Here is a 21,419-nt window from a genome sequence, read left to right as displayed (position 1 = left end):
AGTGGAGGTAAACATAATACGTGGGCTTTTGATAACACCTAGACGACATGCATGTTCCATTCATATAAATACACAGTATCAAATAATGGCTCCAATTTGCAAGCAGTTGACTTGATTATGGGTTTCTCTAGCCATGAGACGCTAAATGTCCTGCTAAATGTACAAAATGATCATTCTTGGCAAGCTGTATAACAAAACATGCTTTTTAGTGTTTACAGTACATGCCCTCTTGTGGTATTGTAAGTACGGACAGTAGTAGATCTGAGGTGAACTGATTGTGGAGAGTTAAGATTTGTCAGAAGTGACGACCAAGGAAGACGTTAAATGAAAGGATCTGCACACTTATCGTATCCTCCGTTCACGGTCGCTCGCACTTCAACTCCTCAGCTCTCACACAGTCCTGTAAACTGACCTTTTATGAGGCGCCACTAAGCAAAGATCGGACCCTTTGCGATAATACATACACTGTAAAACATGAGAAATGCTTATGCCCGTTCATAAAGAAAACAAAAATCCAACACTGGCAGAAAACAATCCATCTGATATTACATCATCGTGACTATCGCTTCATATTCCTTTGACAGATAAAAATGGCACAAAGTAAGCTTTGCGAACTTTTACCTGCGAGGTAAATCAAAAACAACAAACGCATGACATGATACTGCACATTTGACTGTCTTTGCTTTCACAGGAATGAGTGAATACTGCCCACCGTGTTGTACAGATTCAGATTAAAGGGTCATGCTGTTATGCTCTAGACATCTCCGCAGAGCTTAGTGCAAAAATAGTTCAAGTCCTCTTTCACTGTTGTTTTTTTTTTTTATCACACAGAAGAGACGGAAACAAAAAGAACAAAAATGGCAAACAATGAATATATAAAGTTACTATTTACAGTGATTAAACTAAAAGCTGAGAAATGATAATTCAACATTAAATACTGACACTGCCGTATACACAAGGTGTGGCCTGTACAACTCGGAGAGGAGAGAGCACTTCCTTTTCAGCTCAAGTACGTTCAAAATAGACTTGATAAGATTTGAACGTACCCGTCGCTGTCTGTGCAAAACGATTCTTGCTACCAGTCGTACTGCAACTCCTGAGGAGTTATGAAACTGGAGGATCACAATAAATTGACTTGAATGAATTCAAGTCGAGTGTAAAATAATATAAAAAGGCTGATACTGATAGATATGAGAGTTTAAGTAATTCAATATTCTTTTTAACAAATATATAATACTTTCTGATAAAGATATCTTAAAAGGAATAACTTGACATTTTAGAATATAAACTTTTTTTGCTTTTTTGCCAAGAGTCAGACGAGAAAATCAGTACCACTCATGTCTGTGCGCTAAATGTGGAGCTATAGCCAGTAGCTTGTTAGCTTAGCTTAGCTTAGCTTAGCATTGAGACTGAGAACCGGGAGAAACGACTAGCCCGGCTCTGTCTGAGGCTAACAAAAATCCACCTACCGACACCTCTGAAGTTCACTAATTAACACGTTATACAGCAGCTATTTTGTTGAATCCATATAAAAACTGAAGTGTACAAACGACACGTTGTGGTTTTACAGGTAGTTTGTGCTTCAACAATCTCATGGTGATGATGAGACACATAACTCCCTGTAAAAAAAACCACAATGCTTTTTTTTTTTTTTACTCTTTGGCAAAAACTTATATTCACTGTACAGGAGTGTAAGTGGTATCAAACCTCTCATCTAACTGTTGGCAAGAAAGTGAATAAGCATTTTTCTCAAAATGTGAAACAATTTCTTTTACGTTTAGTTATTAAAGAGTTGTGAAACTTGTTAATAATATTACACTAACAGCAAATGTAACTAAATGTTACACAGCAAAATTCAATGGAAATTAACTTGGTAGTTTGTGTTGTGGGCGAGCCTGTATTATGAACATTAAATTAAGTTTGTATGTATTAATTTATCTGATGCACTTTTGGCACTAATTTCTTATTGGCAGATGTATTTTCATGATAAGCAAAAATCAGCAGGTAATATCGGCTCAGCCAACGTCTGTCAGACTTAAAAGAAAAGAAAAAAAAAAAATCACTGATATCACAAAATAGATGCTAAATGGCACATAATGTATAAATCAAGATATTTACAAATAAAACAAAAATAATGGCACATACAGTAGAGCAGACATGGCATGGGACACTTAAAATAGTGAAATAAATTAACAATATTCAATTTTCAACAATACAGAAATCAGTTTCCAAAACACAACGACAGAGAAAGAAATGCTAATATGGCCGATAAAAGTGCCACTACAGTGTGTATATTCACAGATGACAGTTTGTCGTAAAAAAGTTTGTGCTCCTAAAGAAAGTGAAAATCCTGTCTGATTAGAAACAAGACACCAAACCAAACAGACTTTTGTAATAAATTAAGAAAAGTGCACGTTACTGTAATTTCATGGTAAATGCTTGAATTGCGAGAATTTCACGCATCTACGTGCATCTTTAGAAAACATGATTGTTGATAAGATGTGAAATCAAAAGACGTGTGTGTGTGTGTGTTTGTGTGTGTGTGTTGGGGTTAATGCTCCTGTCAATGCCCCCTGACCGCCGGCGCTGGCGTAAAGAGCTGGAGCTGGTCCCCAGGCGCCCGCTGCGGCTGCCATAGTGCTCCTAGTGTAGAGGATGGATCAAATGCAGAGGATGAATTTCGTTTTAATGTATGCGAGTGCTGCGAAATGATCATAAAGGAATCTTAAAAAGAAATTAAAAAAAAAAAAAGGGTGTAGTTGCCCCGAGATTCTGACCAGGTGTCAGTTTTGTGAGTTTTGCAGGCGGAGGAGAGCTCGGCCTGAGTCGTGGCACGAGGGCAACTTCACCCCTGAGCGAAATATGTCGAGTGAAACGATGACTTCATATCCCGTATGTGCACAAAAACACCTTCTTCTGACTGTCTTCGCAAACATCTATCACATCTCTCAGTCCTTTGGTTGGAAGGGAGGGAGTTGTTTCCAGTGCCTGTTTGTCACTTTTAAGATACAGTAGGTGTGCGAGGGGAGAGTCGGGGGGGGGGGGGGGTGATAACGAGGCACTCTTCATGCATCCACCTGTAGCAGCTCAGTGGGGAACAGCAGGTCTCTCAGGGCCGTCCTCTAAAATGCAGACACATAATGCACATTCACTATGGACAGCTGTTCTTCCTTTCATCTGTGAGACAGACGAGCTTCGTCCGCCTGGGCGGGGCTCGGAGGTTTAAGGGTCAGGGTGACGAGGACTGGGAGGGGAGGGGAGGGGGGTGTTTTCAGAGGTGAGTCTCGTCTCTTGTCTCTGTGCCAAAGTCCTGCTGGTTCCTCATGCTGCGGGTCTGCCCCACCTGTGAGTCCTCGGGCATGTGTGCCAGCGGGTCGGACCGGATAATGTACCTGCAGAGACAACATGGACATGATCTGGTGCAGGTGTGACATGAAGGTTTATCTTTTCATTTTAAAACTGAGATTAGACACAGGTGGCCAAAAGATCTTTACACTCAAAGTTACTGCTTCTGAACAGGTTAAAATATGGCGTCTTAAAGGACCAGCGTGTAGGATTTATCAGCATCTAGTGGTGAGGTTTCGTAGAACCTATGGTGGCCGCAAAAAATGTGAATTGCTCTCTCTAGAGCCAGTGTTTGGTTTGTCCGTTCTGGGGTACTGTAGGAACATGGCGGGCTTCGTGGAAGAGGACCTGCTCCCTATGTAGATATAAAAGGCTTATTCTTAGGTAATGAAAACACACTGATTCTTATTTTCAGGTGATTATACACTCATTAAAACATACTTATGAATATTCCATTTCTGCCAAATCCGTTCTGCTAGATATCTCTAAATTCTACACACTGCACCTTTAAGATGTCATGACAGTGTTGACTGATATTTTCATGCCATTGGCTTGAACTCTTGCCTTTGTTTTTGCCAGATGCGGTCTTCTCTTAAAGGGGCTTAAAGAGTCAAGAGCTAAAACAGCCTGTTTCAGACAGAGGCTGAACTGAACGGCTGCATAAACGGCCAGTATGAGATAAATAAGGAGTTTTTTTTAACTGTAAATCATGCAGAGAGGTTCCAGTAGAGCCCCAGAATATAAATATAGACCTGGAAATGTGCATGATATGTCCCCTTTAACATCCTATTGTATCATTTGATAATAATAATAATAATAATAATAATAATAATAATAATAATAACAATAACAATAACAACAATAATAATAATAATAATAATACTCAGTGCTCAGACTCAAATGCAGCTCTGATATCATAAAAAAATACAGCAAAAGGAAAGAAGTGGTCTTGCCACACCGGCCTCCTCTATCATGGAAAAAATGGTTGCTCCCAGTGTTGAACAAATTAAGATGTTGTAAATGAATGTGCAGATTTTTACCTGTTAAGACACTAAAGTCTACACTCTTTTAGCCATCTGGCTTGCAATATGCATAAATGTGTCAGGATACGTCCTACTTACCAGCATGGATTTAGTGTCAACAATTTTACCACATGCATTCATACAATGTATTATTATAGATATATACATTTGCATGGGACATGTATGCAGTTATAGAGAGGAATTAATAGTCCTGATAAATAGAACTGATTTGTGCGCTACAAAAAATAAAATAAAATAAACTATTGAACATGAAACTCGCTCGACTCGTCTTAAGACTTTTTAATTTTTTTATGGTTGCCCTTCAGTTTAATTTACTGTTGAACTGAAGAAAGAAGCACATTTTTAAACCAAATATTTATCCTCCTGCATGCTGAGAGGCGAAGTGAAACAAAACGGTAATGTAGCGTGATCATCCGGCTACAGGATGACATCATTTTGTTTTATAATAGCAAAGGCTACCGCATAAAAGAAAGATGTAAACTTTGTTCTGGTTCTTACACAATGTCATTGAGCTCCAGCATGGTGTCAGGAGGAGGATTGATGAGGACGTAGGACAGCGTGTTCTGGTGGTCGTTCATCTCGTCTGTAACAAGAGACAGAAAAAGACCTTCAGGAGGTGCTCTGGAGCCCTCCCTCGTCCTCCTCCATTATACAGTACATCAGCCAGGAAATGAGCCCTCTAACAGCTGCATATATGGGTCTCCCTCATTTCCAGCGTTTCAGTGAGGACAAAAGCAAAGTAACCCACACAGTATAGGAACAAGTGGTAGGAAAATCTGAGACAAATAGATGTGGAAATGCTTTGTTTCTACTGTAATTCAAATTGAGGAGAGATGCTCATTACAACTGTTAATTTAACAATTTACCATTAATTTAACACATACAAGTATTGGAATGTACAAATCAGTCTGCTTTCTTTTAAAAAAATATCTGAATTTACAAATATTCTTTTTTCACTTTGTATTGTTTTTGTTGTCAAACTGTCATAAGTGGTTGGATTTAATAAGGGCTGTGAAATCATGTGCACCTCCTCTCTTAAAACTACTACTACAATTCACCAGAGGTAGCAAATAGAAAAGTGAGACAACAATTTCTAAATCCAAACTGAAAATGAACATTTTCTTTAAAAAAAACTAAGTTATATTTTATTTGTGAAGTTTTTGTGAACATTAATACTTGCTAGCTGCTCAGATCACAAAGGGAAATTAGCTCCTCGTTAAATCTGATACATCTGTTCTCTTTATGTGAGATTCCACTATGTATTTTGTTATGATTTTGCCATTTTTAACTCATATATTCATAATTCATATATTTGTAGCTGTTGTATTAAATTATTAAATAACTATTTGAATTTGAGTTATTTCTCTACATATTTACATTTTTATCTTAATATTTTTCTTTAAATACCAAAAAATGAATACATCTGTGATCTGACAGTTTGATTTATTCATTTGTAAAATCTTTAATTAGTATCTTACAGTTAGTTGGAAAGATTTATTATACAAAATGGTAAATAATATTAACAGTTGTAACAATGTTCTTCTGTTAGTTTTTTTATTGCTTCCACAATCTAATTAAGCAAACTGTGGAAATTGTTTTGTGCTATGAGGGTCTCAATCAGTAAGAGCTCACTGACTTTTCACATTAATTTCCTAGATGACTCATATTACTGTATGAATGTGTTGAGTGTGTTTTATTTATGTTTGTTATATATGTGCGTGATGTGCTGTCTGCCGGCGGCTCCTACTTGCGTTATGTGATGGACGGAGGGAGGGAAAGGAGGGCATGTGTGTCTCCATGACAACCCACCTGCTTGTGGCCCTTTATAAAGCCAGGCGGGGTGGAAGAGAAAGAAGGGCTAACCGTTACTGACAGGGCACTTTGTGGAACAAGGGGAGGCCCATGCTGCCTGCTGACTGTAACAGCACCTCATGCGCAGCTTCAGAACGAAGCCGACATGCAGACAGCATCCGTTGCTACGCAACATATTGATCCCCATCGCATTCCTTTATTGTCCTGCGCATTCCACACTGGACCGACAGGCCGGGAAAGGCGGCAGGTTGCCATGCCAACGGACGACACTCAGCCCCCACAACCCACCCAGAGGGACATGTGACACACCCACAGACACAGAGGACATGCTCCAGCATCCGTCAGACTGGACCAAATGCAGAGCGACTCAAACCAAACAGAGTGAAGCAGAACACACTGGGAGTGTGAGACTGGAAGAAGTCGACCTGCTGCTGGATCGTCCCCTGGAAGTTAAATCTACAGTGTTTAATAATACTGAAGATGATCAAGAACTCTGTAAGTGTGGAGGCAAATGCTCACAGGATTTATGTAAGTGATGTTAAGGTCTGTTATGTTCTCCAATTTGTTTCTCCTCTAAACAGACATTGTGGACGTCCCAGTGCATTAAATATGGATTATACCATGGCCACAGAGAATACTCTTTGATTGGGTGAGAGTTGTTGAAACCTATGGTGCTACAGTAAATATGCAATGCAGTCACAAAGTATCAGGTCAGTGATGTTTTTCATTGTTTTGGCTCTGTATTCTAGGACATTAGATTTAGAAATCAAACAATTACAGAGATTTAAGGTCTGAATTTTAATTTTGAGGGTATTTGAGGGTGGTCAGGTCTGTACTGGATGAGCAGTGTAGGAATATGAATACGTAGTCTTCCAATATCAGAACAGTGCAGTGACCAAGCAGTTATTAGGGGTTAATCAGTGAAATAAAAGTCATTTACCTCATTTCAATCCAACTGAAACAAGCAGTACAGACCTGACAGAGCATCACCAGGAAGATACCAAATATCTGCTGATGTTTGGGGGTCGTTGTCTTTAGACATTAATATTTGGTTGCAAATCCTTTGCAGTCAAATGACTCAAACGTAACTTTATTTACTTTGTTCTTACATTACACTTGGTCCCCTAAAATTGTTGCAACTTCTACGCTTGTCATCTAATATGGATGAACACATCCTCAAATTAACAGGAAGAACCTTATAGTCATTGTTTTCATTAATTGTATTCCTGTGTGTACTGACCAAAACAGGATTTAAGAGGCCAATACTGATATTTAGAGTTAAAAAATCCAATAATATGTCCACTAATGTTTGTTTTATTCACATTAATTAATTAATTTTTTGTTAAGGATCCCTTAAATTTGGTTATTTAAAGGTGCACTGTGTAGAATTTAGAGGCATCTAGTGGAACGGACTTGGCAGAAACGGAATATAATATTCATAAGTATGTTTTAACTAGTGTATATTCACCTAAAATATGAGTAGTTGTGTTTTGTTACCTTACAATGAGCCCTTTATATCTACATAGGGAGCAGGTCCTCTTCCACAGAGCCCACCATGTTGCACCGCCATGTTTCTACAGTAGCCCAGAATGGACAAACTAAACACTGGCTCTAGAGAGGACCTTTTGAGTTTTTCACATGTTTTGTGGCCACCGTAGGTTCTCCTACATGGTTGGAAGGGGATAGGAGGTGTTTTCAGTTGGTTGCAATCTGCAACCTCACCACTAGATGCCACTAAATCTACACACTGCTCCTTTAAGAATTGTGACCAAGAAATGTGCTGAGCAGGACATTTTACTGTTGAAAAATAGACTGGTCAGTGCTCTCTGGTGAACAAACTATATAATGGCAACACCATTTCTAAATTACTAATTATTAATGTATATGATTAATAAAATATACAACTAATATGTTTTGTACACACATTTGTGTCAATACAGATTATAAAAATAATATCAGCTCATTAGTTTAGGATCTAATACAGAGCAAACACAATGGAAAATGTTTCACTGTCCTTATGTTTGTTGACTGTACTGTAACAGTTTAACTGCTGTCCTAAATTACTGTGCAAGCAATATTGAAGTCCAAGTAACCATAGCAACAGTACTTCTGCTTTGTGCTACATTACCAGTCGACTCCCGGGTGAAACACACCAAACCATGGGTTAAACTGACTACAACCAAACTTTATGAATTGATAAGTGGCCATGTTATAAGTACGATAATACACTCTGATGTGTCCTGATAAATAAGAATAACAGAGAAAACAATTATTTTTTTTTTACATCAGGACACCTCTAATATAATCTTTATATATCCGGGGTGTGTGAGGTATATACTACATCTATTTTCTACTATCTAACCTTCCATCCACAGACATAATGCGTTCCGCTCCACTCTTAAAGCCATACTCTGATGCCCTGCAGTACTCTAGCCGTTTGGGACGTCACCTCACGTAAACACAATGCAGAAAAGACCAGATAGAGGCAGAGATAGTAGAGTGAGATAGTGAGAGGATTGGCTGTTGATCTACCACTCATACTGGCAGGACACACACACACACACACATACACACATACACGCACACATTCATGCAGTATAGTTGCAGTACTGTGATCAACCAGCTAACCTGACGGCCTGGTCCCCTCTGTATACGGGTGCTCTGAAATGTCCTGCAACTCTAAGCAACAGTATTCACTGTTAACTTCAAGGGCCTAATTTATTCATTTATAATTAACTAGAAATTAAATATTGCAGGATGAGGCTGGTGATTTTCTATATATATTTTTTCTACATTTTATTGTGCAGAGCCAAACCAACAATGAATTGATCTACTTACAAGTATCATGCGTGTATCCAAAGTCTGATAAATCATATTTCTCTGTACCGTAAACCTCCATTGTTGTCCAAAAACTACTGACAACACATCAGTGAGCCACACCGCTGCAATCAATGACATGTTCCTTCATCAAGAGTGTGATTACGGTAGTTTGTTTAGAAACGATTCCAAAGACTAATAACAGTGATCACGTTTTCAGTCTCAGGAGAGTAGTTCCTTGTACAGAAGACACCACTGCGCATCGTCTTCGGGATAAAGGAACATGTCACCTGGTGCAACTATGTGGCTAACTGACCTGTTTTTAATAGTTTTTAGACAACGATGGCTACAGCACAGAGGAATAAGATATATCAGGCTTTGGACAAATGCACAGTACTTGTAACTACAATGAGTTTGTTGTCGTTTTCACTCTGCACATAAGAATTGTTGAGACTACGAAAAATGTAGAAAATCGCCAGCCTTATCCTTTAACCAAAACAGGTAAAGCAAAGAGTGAAAAAAACAAAAAAACAAAACATCTACAAATGAGTATTTCTATTTCTGTGGATAAATTCAGTGCACTATTCTTCAATGGATGCTGGTGAAAGGACAAACTCCTTTCTCCACAAGATGGTAGGTAACCACTCAGATGTTGTAAATGAGTTATAAACAACACACGATTTACCTTGCAAATATCCTAGATTTACTCGATTCATGACATCGCTCGCAGTGAGATTAGAAACATCCTCTACAAGCCAAAAGAGGGGAAGGTAGAAAAGACAGAGAAAGAAAGGAGGAAAAAGAACAGAGGAAGAAGGGGGGAAAAAGAAAGAAAATCAGGCAGACAGCGAATGCATTTGCAGTTTCAAAAAGAACTCTTAGAAAGGTGAGAGCGATGCAAAAAAAAGCCATGCATTAGTGTGTGCACAGAATCAATTCCAAATTATTCATCTGTCACATGTTAAGATGCTGACGCAGTAATCCTCACTGACATTCATGGTTAAGAAGATCTCGACCTTTTCGGGTTCTTCCTGAAAGGTATTTAAGTGACATGTTACACAATATTTAACAAGTGCAACACATCTGGAGCATGATTCTGCTTTTTTTATTATAAGCATGAAGCTGGGAGGAGAGAAGAATTGAAAAAAAAAAAAAAAAAAATACAGAAGTGAGCAGATAAGAATGCAGGCAATTGCAGTCTGTGATCAAATGCAATTGAGATGAAGTTCAGTGCTCCTTCATCTTCATGCATGACGTCTTCACATCCACATATTGGTATGATCATGACTATGAAACGGTGTGTGTGTGTTATGGCACATGGAGAAAGAGTTTGATGAATGTGAGATGCATGTGAGAAAATGAAGTTTTCTGAAGTTAATGGTATGATGTAGTATGATGTCGTTAATGATCTGAACTATCAAGACCCGCAGCACCACGTCTTAATAGACAATGAGATGAGATTTAATGACTGGAACACGCACTAAAAAGTTTTAAATAAGTTTCTCAAAGCTGAAATAATTTCATTGGTTGAGAAAAGCCTCATTGGGAGGAGCAAAAGCATCACCTGAACTTCTTTTCTGTCCAGCTGGAAGCAGACAGAGTTTAGTGTTGAACGGACAGCTACCGTCAGGCTAAGCTAAGAGTGGTTTTGGCTCTTTTTTACTTGACAATGAATACAACCTAATTAAAGATCGTCTCAACATGACGAAGGTCAATACAAAACTATATTACTTTCCTTTTTAAAGGTTTGTAGCGGCAGAAGGTAAAGAGATTCATTATGTGTGGTTTGTTATTTCAGACTGAAGCTAAGTGAAGAGGACAAGTGGTAACAGCAGCTACAGTAACTATCAAATTACTTTAAAAAAAAGTGAGCGTCTCCATGTCTTTACAGATTGCAAATGTTCCACTGGCTAATTTATGGTCATAAACCCACCATTATCAAGCGAGAACATTGCATCATGGCTGCATTATATTCATTAATTTGCCAATTATTGTCTTGATGAATCTTTTTTCTTCTATAAAACGGAAGAAAATCAGCCCTTAAAGTTTCCTAGAGCCCAAGCTGACATATTTAATTTAGTCTTGTTTTGTTTGACCAACAGTCCAGAAACCAAAGAGATTCAATTTGCAATCATAAAAAAAACAAATGAAACCAGCAAATATTCACATTTGAGAAGCTGTAATCAGTTAAAAATGACTGAAATGACTGATTATCCAAATCATTGCCAAGTTAATGTTCTGTTGACCAAACTATTAGTTCAGCTCTACATACGCGGTTTCATTCTGCTTTTACTGTTGGTCTTATAATATGAAGAATGTGCTGCTATGACGGTTTTAGCTAATTGACTTAGATCAACGTTCAAACCAGCCGTACAGGCCCACAGTTACACAAGTAATGTTTTTAGCTGGTCTGCTGACCTATGAAGACCATGATCACGAATATAAAAAGTGTCACTGCCATTTGTATTTCAGTCTTTTTAATGTTTGCTCCCCTTAAATCTGAGATTCTTACTGTAGGCTCCATCCTGTGAGGTTTAAATCAATCAATGACATTATTTCTACATCCAGAGGCGCTATGACCTAAAAGAAATGTTTACAGAACTGAGACTCCAATCTGCAACAAATAATTCACATTATTATTAATTATCAAATACATTATGACTAATTATGATTTAATAATTATAAATGGAACAAAATCAAATAAAAACCATACATTTATCTGTTCAAACCAGCTGCACTATATACATGTTTGGCATATAATAAATAATATATTGTAAGCTACTGCACTGAATTACACATTTAACTTTAATAAATCAACTTCTACATACAGTAAGAAAGCAAATAGACTTCCTATCATGTGACCATCGTGCGATCAGTCGTTCAACTCACCGTATCCCACGGTGGGCAGGCCCAGGTGCTTCATGCGATTCTTGACCAGCTCGGACAGCTCCTGTCGCTCAGAGCGCCGGTACAGGTTGAGTCTCTGCTGCGAGATGCGCTCCGCTCGGCTAGACGGCTTGGCGCTCTTCCTGCTCAGACGCCGTGCCCACTGCAAGCTCTTCTTCCTCAGCAGCGGGTGCTCTGATTGGTCGCTCGTGGTGGAGTTTCTGTGGGCTGTCTTTTCCTTCCAGGACTCTCTACGGTCACGCTGCTCCTCACCCTGCTCCACGTTGATGGACACCTGAGACTGGGAGAGGAAGGTGCGTTGGACTGTGTTTTATTATTTTGGTTTTACGCTTCAGGAAATACTTGTTTGTATGACAATAAAAGCCACTTTTTTCTGTCTTTTATGCTTTTATAAGCGCTGTTTTCAGTGACCATCATGATGTGATGGTTATGAACTTTGTATATTCATGCCAGAAAAATACCAGTAAGGTATTTTTCATCATTGTACGCTTCAGCATGGAGTGACGGCAAATAAAAACACATTTGGATCTTACCTGTAAGTAACTGTCCTTGCACTGGAACAAGACGAGGACAAACAGACATTCAAACAAAAAGACAAATGAAATGAAAGATGGGGGCAACCAAAGCAAACAAAATTGTTAAAAGCCTCTAAATCAGCACTTAGAATAGTAAATGGGCTGTATTTACTATTTCATCATTCACTATTGAACAGTGGGAAATTAACACTTGCCAGCTTTGGTACTCTTGTGGTTGATGGCTGGTGAGTTTGTTTTTCATACCAGCCACTTACGCAGTCTGCCAAATAGCGATTTAGAGGTTGATTCCTTGGTTAATAATCACACTGGCTAGTATAATAGTCAATGTGATTGGGGACTTTTTGATGAGAATGTATTAAAAGCTGTGGTATCCGGCCAAAAATGTTAATTTCCCTTACCTGCTTGGCATTAATCCCTGTTATAAATAATTGCAACACAGCAGTGGCAGGCAATGATGCAACTGAGGTGAAATTGAAATTAACAAAGGAGAAAGAAAACAGGAGAAAATAGAAAAGCGAGATGCATAAAGGAGCGAGCAATGACAGGTGGGAAGGGAAAAGAAAAATAAGTCTTTGAGCAATAAAAGCAAATAATTAGAAAGAATAAAGACAGGAGGAGAGAAGAGAGAAAAATCTTGACTTTATACAAGAAAGCAGAATAAAAGGTAGATGTGGACAAAGAAAAGACATTTTACAAAGTGAGAAATGAAAACAGAAAGAATGCAAAGTAAGAAATTACATCATGAGAATTTGACCAAGAACGCAGATGAGAAAGTAGAAATAATGAAGAAAAAGATGGAAGGGAGAATGTGAGGATGTAAGCCAAAGCCACAGCAGTTCCTAAGCTGAAGCCAAACCAGAAGCCTGGTATCAGATATTAAGTATCTGATCAGACTGAACTTGCCTCTGAAGTTGAGAACATGTGTGACTCGGTGCGGTAGATCCCAATGGGGATCTCAGCACTGGAGGAACAAAGTTTCTGGAAGAGTCTGCCGTAAGTCCTGATCCACAGGTCTTCCTCTGTGATCTTCATCTGAGGAAGGAGAACAAGGATCAAGGCGATTCACACCTCACAGTCATTTTCTCAGACTTACAAATCCCCTTGCTTAGAGGAGGGAGCATCACGACTTACAGCACACAGATACCCAGAGCCGGGCGTGGTGTCCAGACCCAGAAGAAGCCTTGCAATTGCGATCATGTAGTCCTTAACAAACGACTGTCAAAAAACAAAGAGAAAGACTGCGGTGAAAAGATTTTCAACTCAACTGAAGTCCAGCTGGAAAACAACTTGCTCTGCATGTATATCCTCCTCAACATAGTGATCATCAAGTCTTTTTAATTATTAAAAACACCATCAGATGCTCCAACAGTGTTTGGTAAGACGTGTTTGTTTTATTTGTTGCACCTCAGGACTTATTTTGTGACAAACGGTCCTAATTATCCTTTTTTGTGTGCCTAATACAGTGTTTTTAGGAGTGATTTTTCCTTTCAATATCAGATTTGGCTAATAAATGCCCATTGCACCTGCAGTATATTTTTATGTCTTTGCAACATTTTATTAATTAATTTCAATGATGCTTTTTGGAAGTAACATTTCGATTGGAAGGCTTTAAACAGGTGCACTGACTCATCTAGCATTAAGAGCTGATAAGCCAAAAACACTTTCCTGAATCAAAAGTTTCCACTAACTTTTGACAGAATTAAGTGCAAATGCATGTTCAGATGTTTTTAATCTAGGATCCACATCTAGGTAAAACACTAAATACCTGTAATTATGACATGAAACTTGATGAAGACATTGAATATCACTAGAAAACATTGACTTAGCTGTATCTTAGCTTAACTTGGCTGTAGCAGCTCAAAATAATAAGATAGATGAAATTATCAGTTGACAAGTTCAACCCTGAAAAGCCAGTGTTTGTTTTCCCACCTGGTACAGCAGTGTATCCAGCATGCTGATACTGAACACCCTGCCTGCAGCAAACGGCAGCCGGAACATGAAAGCCAGATTGGAGCCCTTATCACGCTCTATCTGAAGAGAGGAACAACAAAAGATAAAAGATTTGAGAAACAGAGTGACAAGACGATAAGATCTCACCTTTATTCTTGTACGTTTGCCGATTTACTGCTCTTTTTCTTTATCTCCAAGAAGAAGCATTTGAAAATAAAACAGAAGGTAATTTAACACTTGAAAACCTACAAGTTGAAAAAGACATGAAAGATTCAGAAAGGAGAAACAACTATGATCAAGAATTGAGATACAATGTGAATTCATGGTAAAATGTTGGTTTGTTTACTGTAACTGTCTGGGTCCCCGGTCCTGAACAGCTCACCTTCTCCAGTTTGGAGAGAGCGAGTGAGTAGCAGTCCTTGGCTCTGAACTGCATAAACCTCATGTTGGAAGGGTGTGTGAGCTCAGTGATAATGCTGAGACTCGGGAACAGCCTGAGAGAGACAGGGAGAAAAAGAGAGAGTGGGATGACAGTGGAGAGATTAAATGCTGCGTGCTGTGGCAGTGATAAATGCCTTTAATATTGGTTGTTGAATAAAAGAGTAGTTTCAGAGCTTTGGCAACTGTAGTTTGTCTTTGAAAACACTTTGAGATTAACTCATTCTCCATTCTGGCAAACTCCAAAAAAAAAACAAGCATTTACTCTCCAGAGTCCTACTGAGAACAGATGAAGAAATTAATTAAGTGGAGTCTGGTGCTCATTTGATTCTCCTTCGGTCACTGGTTGTAATAACCATTTATTGTATGTTTCTCTGTGTTACCTGAACATAGTCTGGACGTTGACGATGGTCTTGGCGTCTGCCATGTAGTCCTCCTCGGCGCTCATGGTGCTCTCCTTGTCCACAACCACCAAGTTGTCGGCATAGATTATACCACACTGCAGCAGGTTGTCCAAGCTGGTCCGTTCAAAAAATAACACAGCAGTGTTTTTTACTTCATGGACTATACATTTCTATTACAACTAGGCAAAGTGGAAATTTGTATGACTTAATATATTCACACAGATATTAGTTGTTACTAAATATTACACCTACTGTTGTGTAGCTAACAGACTTAACTGTTAAAACTAACATTAGCTCGCTAATAAACGACCTACTCAGACTGAAAAGTAAAATAGATAATATGGAATATGGTCATCATATCTGAAGATTTTAAGTGAAATTTCACAAAGATAACACAAATAGACCTCAAATTATCAAGTGCTATGCCCATAACAATATATAAAATTACCAAATAACATTGGTTTTGTTATATACATTATTTAGTATATTATATTTAGTCATATATATATACTATACTATACACATATTTTTTATTTTTTTGCAAACAGAAATAAAACAAAGTCATACCTACATTTACAAAAGATAGTCGAGTTTAATATATGGTGGTATGCTGTTTTTGACAGTTGAGTTACAACTTTGTGATGCTACAGTGACTTCCTGTTTACATAATTGATTGCTTTCGATTGGACCGCACAACCGATATTTCCCAGCAACTGATTTACACATTACTTTCACATTTCTTTCTTTCATTTGCACTGTGCATTTTGCTGAAATCAGTGTCTATATCTTTTTAAATTTGCTTTCATGCTGTCATGATTTTTGAACATCACTGCAAAACTGAGTTTCAAAAGCAGCCCTTTCTTTTTGATCCTCAGAAACAAACACTACTGTTGATGTTAATGGGAAATCCTCTGTGAGTAGTTATGCTGGAAACATCTTAGCTTGACATGACATTGTCTACAATTGAATGTCACAATTGTTTTTACTATTTTATTAGTGTTTTAGGGTGACAGTTTTCTTTAATTGGGCCATAAAACATTCTGTTTTGTTTGCTAACATCCATTAAGGGTTATATGGCATATTATTCATGATATATTGTATTAAAGCCGTATTGCTGGTAGCTGCATTAAAGATGGAAAAAGAAACAACCACTGACATGAACACAATCATTAAATTAGTTGAGCAGGTTTATATAATCCAAAGACATACTTATCAATAGTGCCAGCCATGAAGTAAACCATTGGGAAGCAGCAAATGGCCTCTAAGAAGTGGTTGTCTGGCCTGCCGGAAACAGGAAACATCATGAATTAGCATCTAACGCTAATCGTCTTTGTGAAACCACAGTGATGGATTATGACATTGTTGAAGAAGTTTCCTGTGCTTGTTGATTTAAAAAAGGGGTTGATCCGTTTGCACTGTATTTAATGATGGTTTATTAGGTAACAACAGGAAAAATATGTGTTTAATTACTCATGCAATGGGAAGATTTAAGTGGTCGCCATGGAAACTCCTGAGAGTGTCACTTAGCCAGAGCTTTCTTGGCTCTCTGTCTGTGTGGCTTATCAGTTTCATCTGCTGATTTGGCCAACGTTAATGAAACCCACAATGAGTTACGGCAGCGAAAAAGGTGTAGACAACTGCAACACATGCACACACACGTATACATATCCTGAAAAACAAAGGCTTCCTTATGCAGAAAGATCTATTGTTTATGAATAATGCAAAAGTATTTTTCCTTTATCTTGAAGCAAAGCTATCCTGACGTTCCAGCTGTGATTATCAATTCTCTACTGAAACCAATTTGTTTTAAATTGCAAATATATGAAAATGTATTGCAAATATTATCCATTTCAAGCCCACATGCTTCTGTAGAACATGATTACTGTACAAATATACACTAACAGGCATATAAAGATACATTCCCCATCCAATTCTTTACATCTATTGAACTTCAGTCATTTTTTTCTGTATAAAGTACTACTTTTTATTAATAATGTAAAACTATTTTTTCTATATCTTGAGGCAAGATTAATAGTTAACACATGCTCTTCAAGCTGTACTCTACTGCAGGGAATTCTAGCACTCTGAAAATGTGCTTGTATTTAAGTACCAAATGATTTTCATCTATGTCAAACTCTGAAACGGTTGAAATAATGAACTAATACACAAATATACTGCAAAAACAGTTTTTCCACTACTAAGAAACCTTTAATCAACATCCATGTGACAAAAGGAGGGACAGATAAAAGCCTGCTTTACTAGTTGGTAACCGGGTAACATATTAGCATACTGTCTGATAGAGGGCTACAACTAGCGGTTGTTTTCATTATCAATTAATCTGTTGATTATTTTCTCAATTCATCAATTAATTGTTTGGTCTACAAAATGTCTCTTGAGCACAGTCTGTGTTGTGTTATTTCACTGTAGGAGAAAGCAAACAAACAAACAAACAAACAAACATCAGGTTGGAGGGACGGTCGAGTAATCTTACGGGTAGTCCAGTAGCAGCACTATGGGGTTGAGCTCCTTCCTGGGTCGATAGTAGGCTCGCAGAGGGACAATGAAGTTGTAGAGACCGTTCCCTGCCATCTCTGCAGACACTATAATCAGCTTATTCTTGAAGCCGTACGCCTTGGCATCTTCAAAGCTGTTATGTGTACAGCCCTGCACAGAGACATATCATTCAGACAAGAGAAAGTCAACCAGGTTTTAGTTTTACTGAGCTTGATGGAGACACATAATAGTTTCTTGTTGATTAGAAGAAGGTTATTGCATGTTGAAATTTTACAGTGGTTTCTTGTGGTTGAGTTCTGAGCCGTTTCTTTTCCTGTGTGTGAATTCACCTTGTCAAGACGAAGGCAGCAGAACGGAGCTTTCTGTGGTAGGAGGTGGCACAGAGTTGGAGAGCTGCCGATGTAGGGTGAGTTGGGCGGGTAGCCCTTCACAAAACTGAGAGAGAAGCAAAAAAGTAACCTCTGAGTCACAGCAAACTTTAAGAACTTACTGTAAAATAGAGTACAAAGTAAATAATTTAGTAGTGTCAAAGACTCAACCACTATTTCCCACAGATATCTTCCAAAAATGCTGTCGACATCTACTCTGATAGAGATACCTACCTGTCCACAGCTTCATTAAAACTGTCTGCAAACACCTGTTTTTTCTATATGTTCTATGAAGGAACTACTAACTACACCTACACCCACTAATATTATTCTATTACACTGAATATCACCATGAATTACTGTAAAAAGCTTTGCAGTTCATTGTGACATTCTTCAGTCGTTCAGTCAGTGATGTTTTTAAGCCTGAAGGACTAATTTCTGCTCAATACCTACAAAACGACACAAACAATTACTGTACAATGTTTTGCAGCATGTTTAGATTTAGTTGTCTCATTTAGTCAATTTGGTTTTGTGTCCCCTGATTTGTAATGTGTGAGCAACAATTACCCTAATCAGTTCAGTGCCCTCTAGTTTGCCAATAAAACAGATTCTGACTTTGTTTATAGATGCATTACAACTATATCACCACATGATGGCACTGTGGGACCTTGAGATTTACTCAATGTGTCCTCTGCACACATTGCAGTTGTGTCTACCTCCTCAATGGCTGCTCCTAACAACTCTTAAAGGTGCAGTGTGTAAGATTTAGAGGCATCTAGCAGAACAGACTTGACAGAAATGGAATATAATATTCATAAGTATGTTTTAATTAGTGTATAATCACCTGAAAATAAGAATTGTTGTGTTTTTGTTACCTTACAATGAGCCCTTTATATCTACATAGGGAGCTGGTCCTCTTCCACGGAGCCTGCCATGTTGCACCGCCATGTTTCTACAGTAGCCCAGAGTGGATAAACCAAACACTGACTCTAGAGAGGGCCATTCATGTTTTTTTGCGAGTTTCGTGGCCTCCATAATTTCCTAGGGAAGGGGGAGGGGAGGGGTGTTGCAATTTGCAACTTCACTGCTAGATGCCACTAAATCCTGCACACTGGTCCTTTAAAAGAAGAAAAACTACTAAAGCAAGCATGTGGCACAGTAATAGAGGTTCAGGGGTTAAGAGGGATATGCTATGTCCAACTTAATGAGAGCCAATGATGTCAAAGTCTAACCAGTTGCTGTTTAGATGGTCTTGTATGTGCTGAAGTACAGACTGTGTTATTCACAGAGGCACAAACAAAAATCCATCCTAAACTTATCTCAGTCTAATGAAACTACATACAGAGAGAAAAGAGAGGATCAAAGAGATAAATGATTTCCTCTGACCTGCTGAACTATAATGGTGACTATCTGTCTGACCTGCTGATAAATGAGTGTTGAGGGGGTGAGGATCTATGTAAGGACGCCGTACATGAGCTCCATTCAAGACGAAAAGTGCTGACCTCCCTTGTGTTGTCAGACACATTCATCACTGCCACGTCGGCACCTTGTAGGATCATGATACACAGATTACACGCCTATTTCAACCTCATCAATCTCTCCTCTTACAACCACCGAGACATGACGAGGAGGAGAATAGGTGACATCAATCAAGTATAGAGTACAGTATGCTTTCACTATAAGGACGTTTCAATTTTTACTACCACGGCAACCTCTTACATGTTCTGACTGAAAGACCAGACATACTTTAAACTTCAAGGCCACCGACATTCTGTCTCTAACGTTTTTTGTTTTTTTTACATTTCAACCACAGCCATGTCACTTACTCTGACCCTACAGAGCCCTCCTCGTCTGATTGGTTGGTCTCATCCTCTGATTGGTCGCTGAGGAGGTCACAGGGCAATATGGCAGAGGAGTCAGCGATCTCTAGGACGGGTGCAATGCTCGGTCTGCGGCTTCCGGCACCGTTCTCCGTCGGCAAGGTCAGCTTGCTGCTTTCCTCGGGGGGGTCAGGGTTCTGGAGATCTATGGCTACAGTACCTGAAAATAACAAGGGCTTATTGTATGTATTCCACTGAGATGCACGCTGTAAGGCTATTAAGAAATAGCAAGCGCAGCACATTTACTCTAATGTGCTCTGAAGTCAAGAGCGAATGACGGACCCGTGACCATTTTATCTCAGAAAACATTCTGGTGCTGGAAAACAGGTTTTCATATTCAATATAATACAGTCCATGTTTAGCTTATTCAGCATCTTAGCCTCCCTCCATTATAGCCCATTCTTTAGCTCAGCTATTTGACCTTGAGGAGAAAATGTACTGCTCAAAAGCTACGGCAAAATAATAAGCAAACAATACTGACATTGTGTGACAATAAATATACTCCTGGCATACATCGTATTAGCTATTTGTAATATGATGTATGATAAATGCACATACATATATCAGGTATATCAGATACATGATTTATGTGCAATACATATATCATTGTTAAAGTGAAAATGAAGGTTCTATTAAACAAATATAATTAAAATCACTGAAGAATTAAGAAAAGATTTATAATAGTGAAATATCATTATATCTTATATGGTGTTTGACATGTTAAACTCCATCAAACAACACAAATAGTGAATAGCTGTAACAAAAAAAAAAAAAAAAAGTGTGTCATGCCCAAACTTACCATATGAAGTAGCCTGATCAACTTCACAGGTCAAAGAAAAAGCACAACACAATCACGTCAGCCAGGAAAGTAAAAAAGCATGTAGTAAGAAAACAGTCATGCATAACAGTCAACAAAAGCATACAGCATCACCCGTGCAGCCACCGTTCCAAAATGTTCAGTGCGATTTAATGCAAGTAAACAAAGCGTCCATTTTCTCTTCCAACATGGAAACCCTTTCAACCAATCAAATGGTGTCTGCGACCTGAATCTTTGCTCATACCGCCACTACAAAACATCACCTTCCCTACTTCTAAACCCTCTCTGCTTCAGTTCTCTCAGTCTCACCCATGCTGGCGATGATGCTGTGCACGGGCAGTCTGGAGGGGGCGTCGTAGAGGCCGGTGACGGGCAGGCCCTTGTTGTGCTTCTCCTCTTGTTTGAAGATGAAGGCGGAGTTCTCCTCCTTGGTGATGTTGATGTAATAGCAGGTGTCTGTGGCAGCCATGATGTGGCGGGGGCCGGGGTTCAGCATGATGCTCTTGTTGTCCTCCCTCTTCACCCCGATCAGACACACACCGTACCTGTGAGGTAAAGGAGGGAGTTCAAAATGCTTTTTCATGTATT

The 21,419-nt window shown here is 38.7% G+C and overlaps 1 protein-coding gene across 12 annotated transcripts in view; it reads right to left on the bottom strand.

The window, feature by feature from the left end:
* Positions 1–505: 505 nt before the first annotated feature.
* kcnt1b (potassium sodium-activated channel subfamily T member 1b) overlaps positions 506–21,419 on the bottom strand; it is a 74,692-nt gene continuing 53,778 nt past the window's right edge. For 4 of the 12 annotated variants that reach the window (XM_042420527.1, XM_042420531.1, XM_042420534.1 and 1 more), the window contains 15 exons: positions 21,141–21,376; positions 20,814–20,834; positions 19,961–20,174; positions 18,096–18,201; positions 17,744–17,916; positions 16,462–16,533; positions 15,232–15,366; positions 14,757–14,904; positions 14,390–14,491; positions 13,592–13,675; positions 13,364–13,492; positions 12,458–12,478; positions 11,907–12,204; positions 4,887–4,971; positions 506–3,392 (listed from right to left, as the gene is read on the bottom strand). In XM_042420527.1, coding sequence (XP_042276461.1) covers positions 3,272–3,392; positions 4,887–4,971; positions 11,907–12,204; positions 12,458–12,478; positions 13,364–13,492; positions 13,592–13,675; positions 14,390–14,491; positions 14,757–14,904; positions 15,232–15,366; positions 16,462–16,533; positions 17,744–17,916; positions 18,096–18,201; positions 19,961–20,174; positions 20,814–20,834; positions 21,141–21,376 — 1,945 coding nt within the window. In that variant the 3' untranslated portion in view covers positions 506–3,271. The remainder of the gene's footprint in view (positions 3,393–4,886; positions 4,972–11,906; positions 12,205–12,457; positions 12,479–13,363; positions 13,493–13,591; positions 13,676–14,389; positions 14,492–14,756; positions 14,905–15,231; positions 15,367–16,461; positions 16,534–17,743; positions 17,917–18,095; positions 18,202–19,960; positions 20,175–20,813; positions 20,835–21,140; positions 21,377–21,419) is intronic. The other 8 variants (XM_042420533.1, XM_042420538.1, XM_042420535.1 and 5 more) reach the window with 6 other exon arrangements.

The sequence above is a fragment of the Thunnus maccoyii genome, chromosome 9, assembly GCF_910596095.1.
Source record: "Thunnus maccoyii chromosome 9, fThuMac1.1, whole genome shotgun sequence".
Taxonomy (NCBI): Eukaryota; Metazoa; Chordata; class Actinopteri; order Scombriformes; family Scombridae; genus Thunnus; species Thunnus maccoyii.
This window is presented reverse-complemented; position numbering and strand designations above follow the sequence as displayed.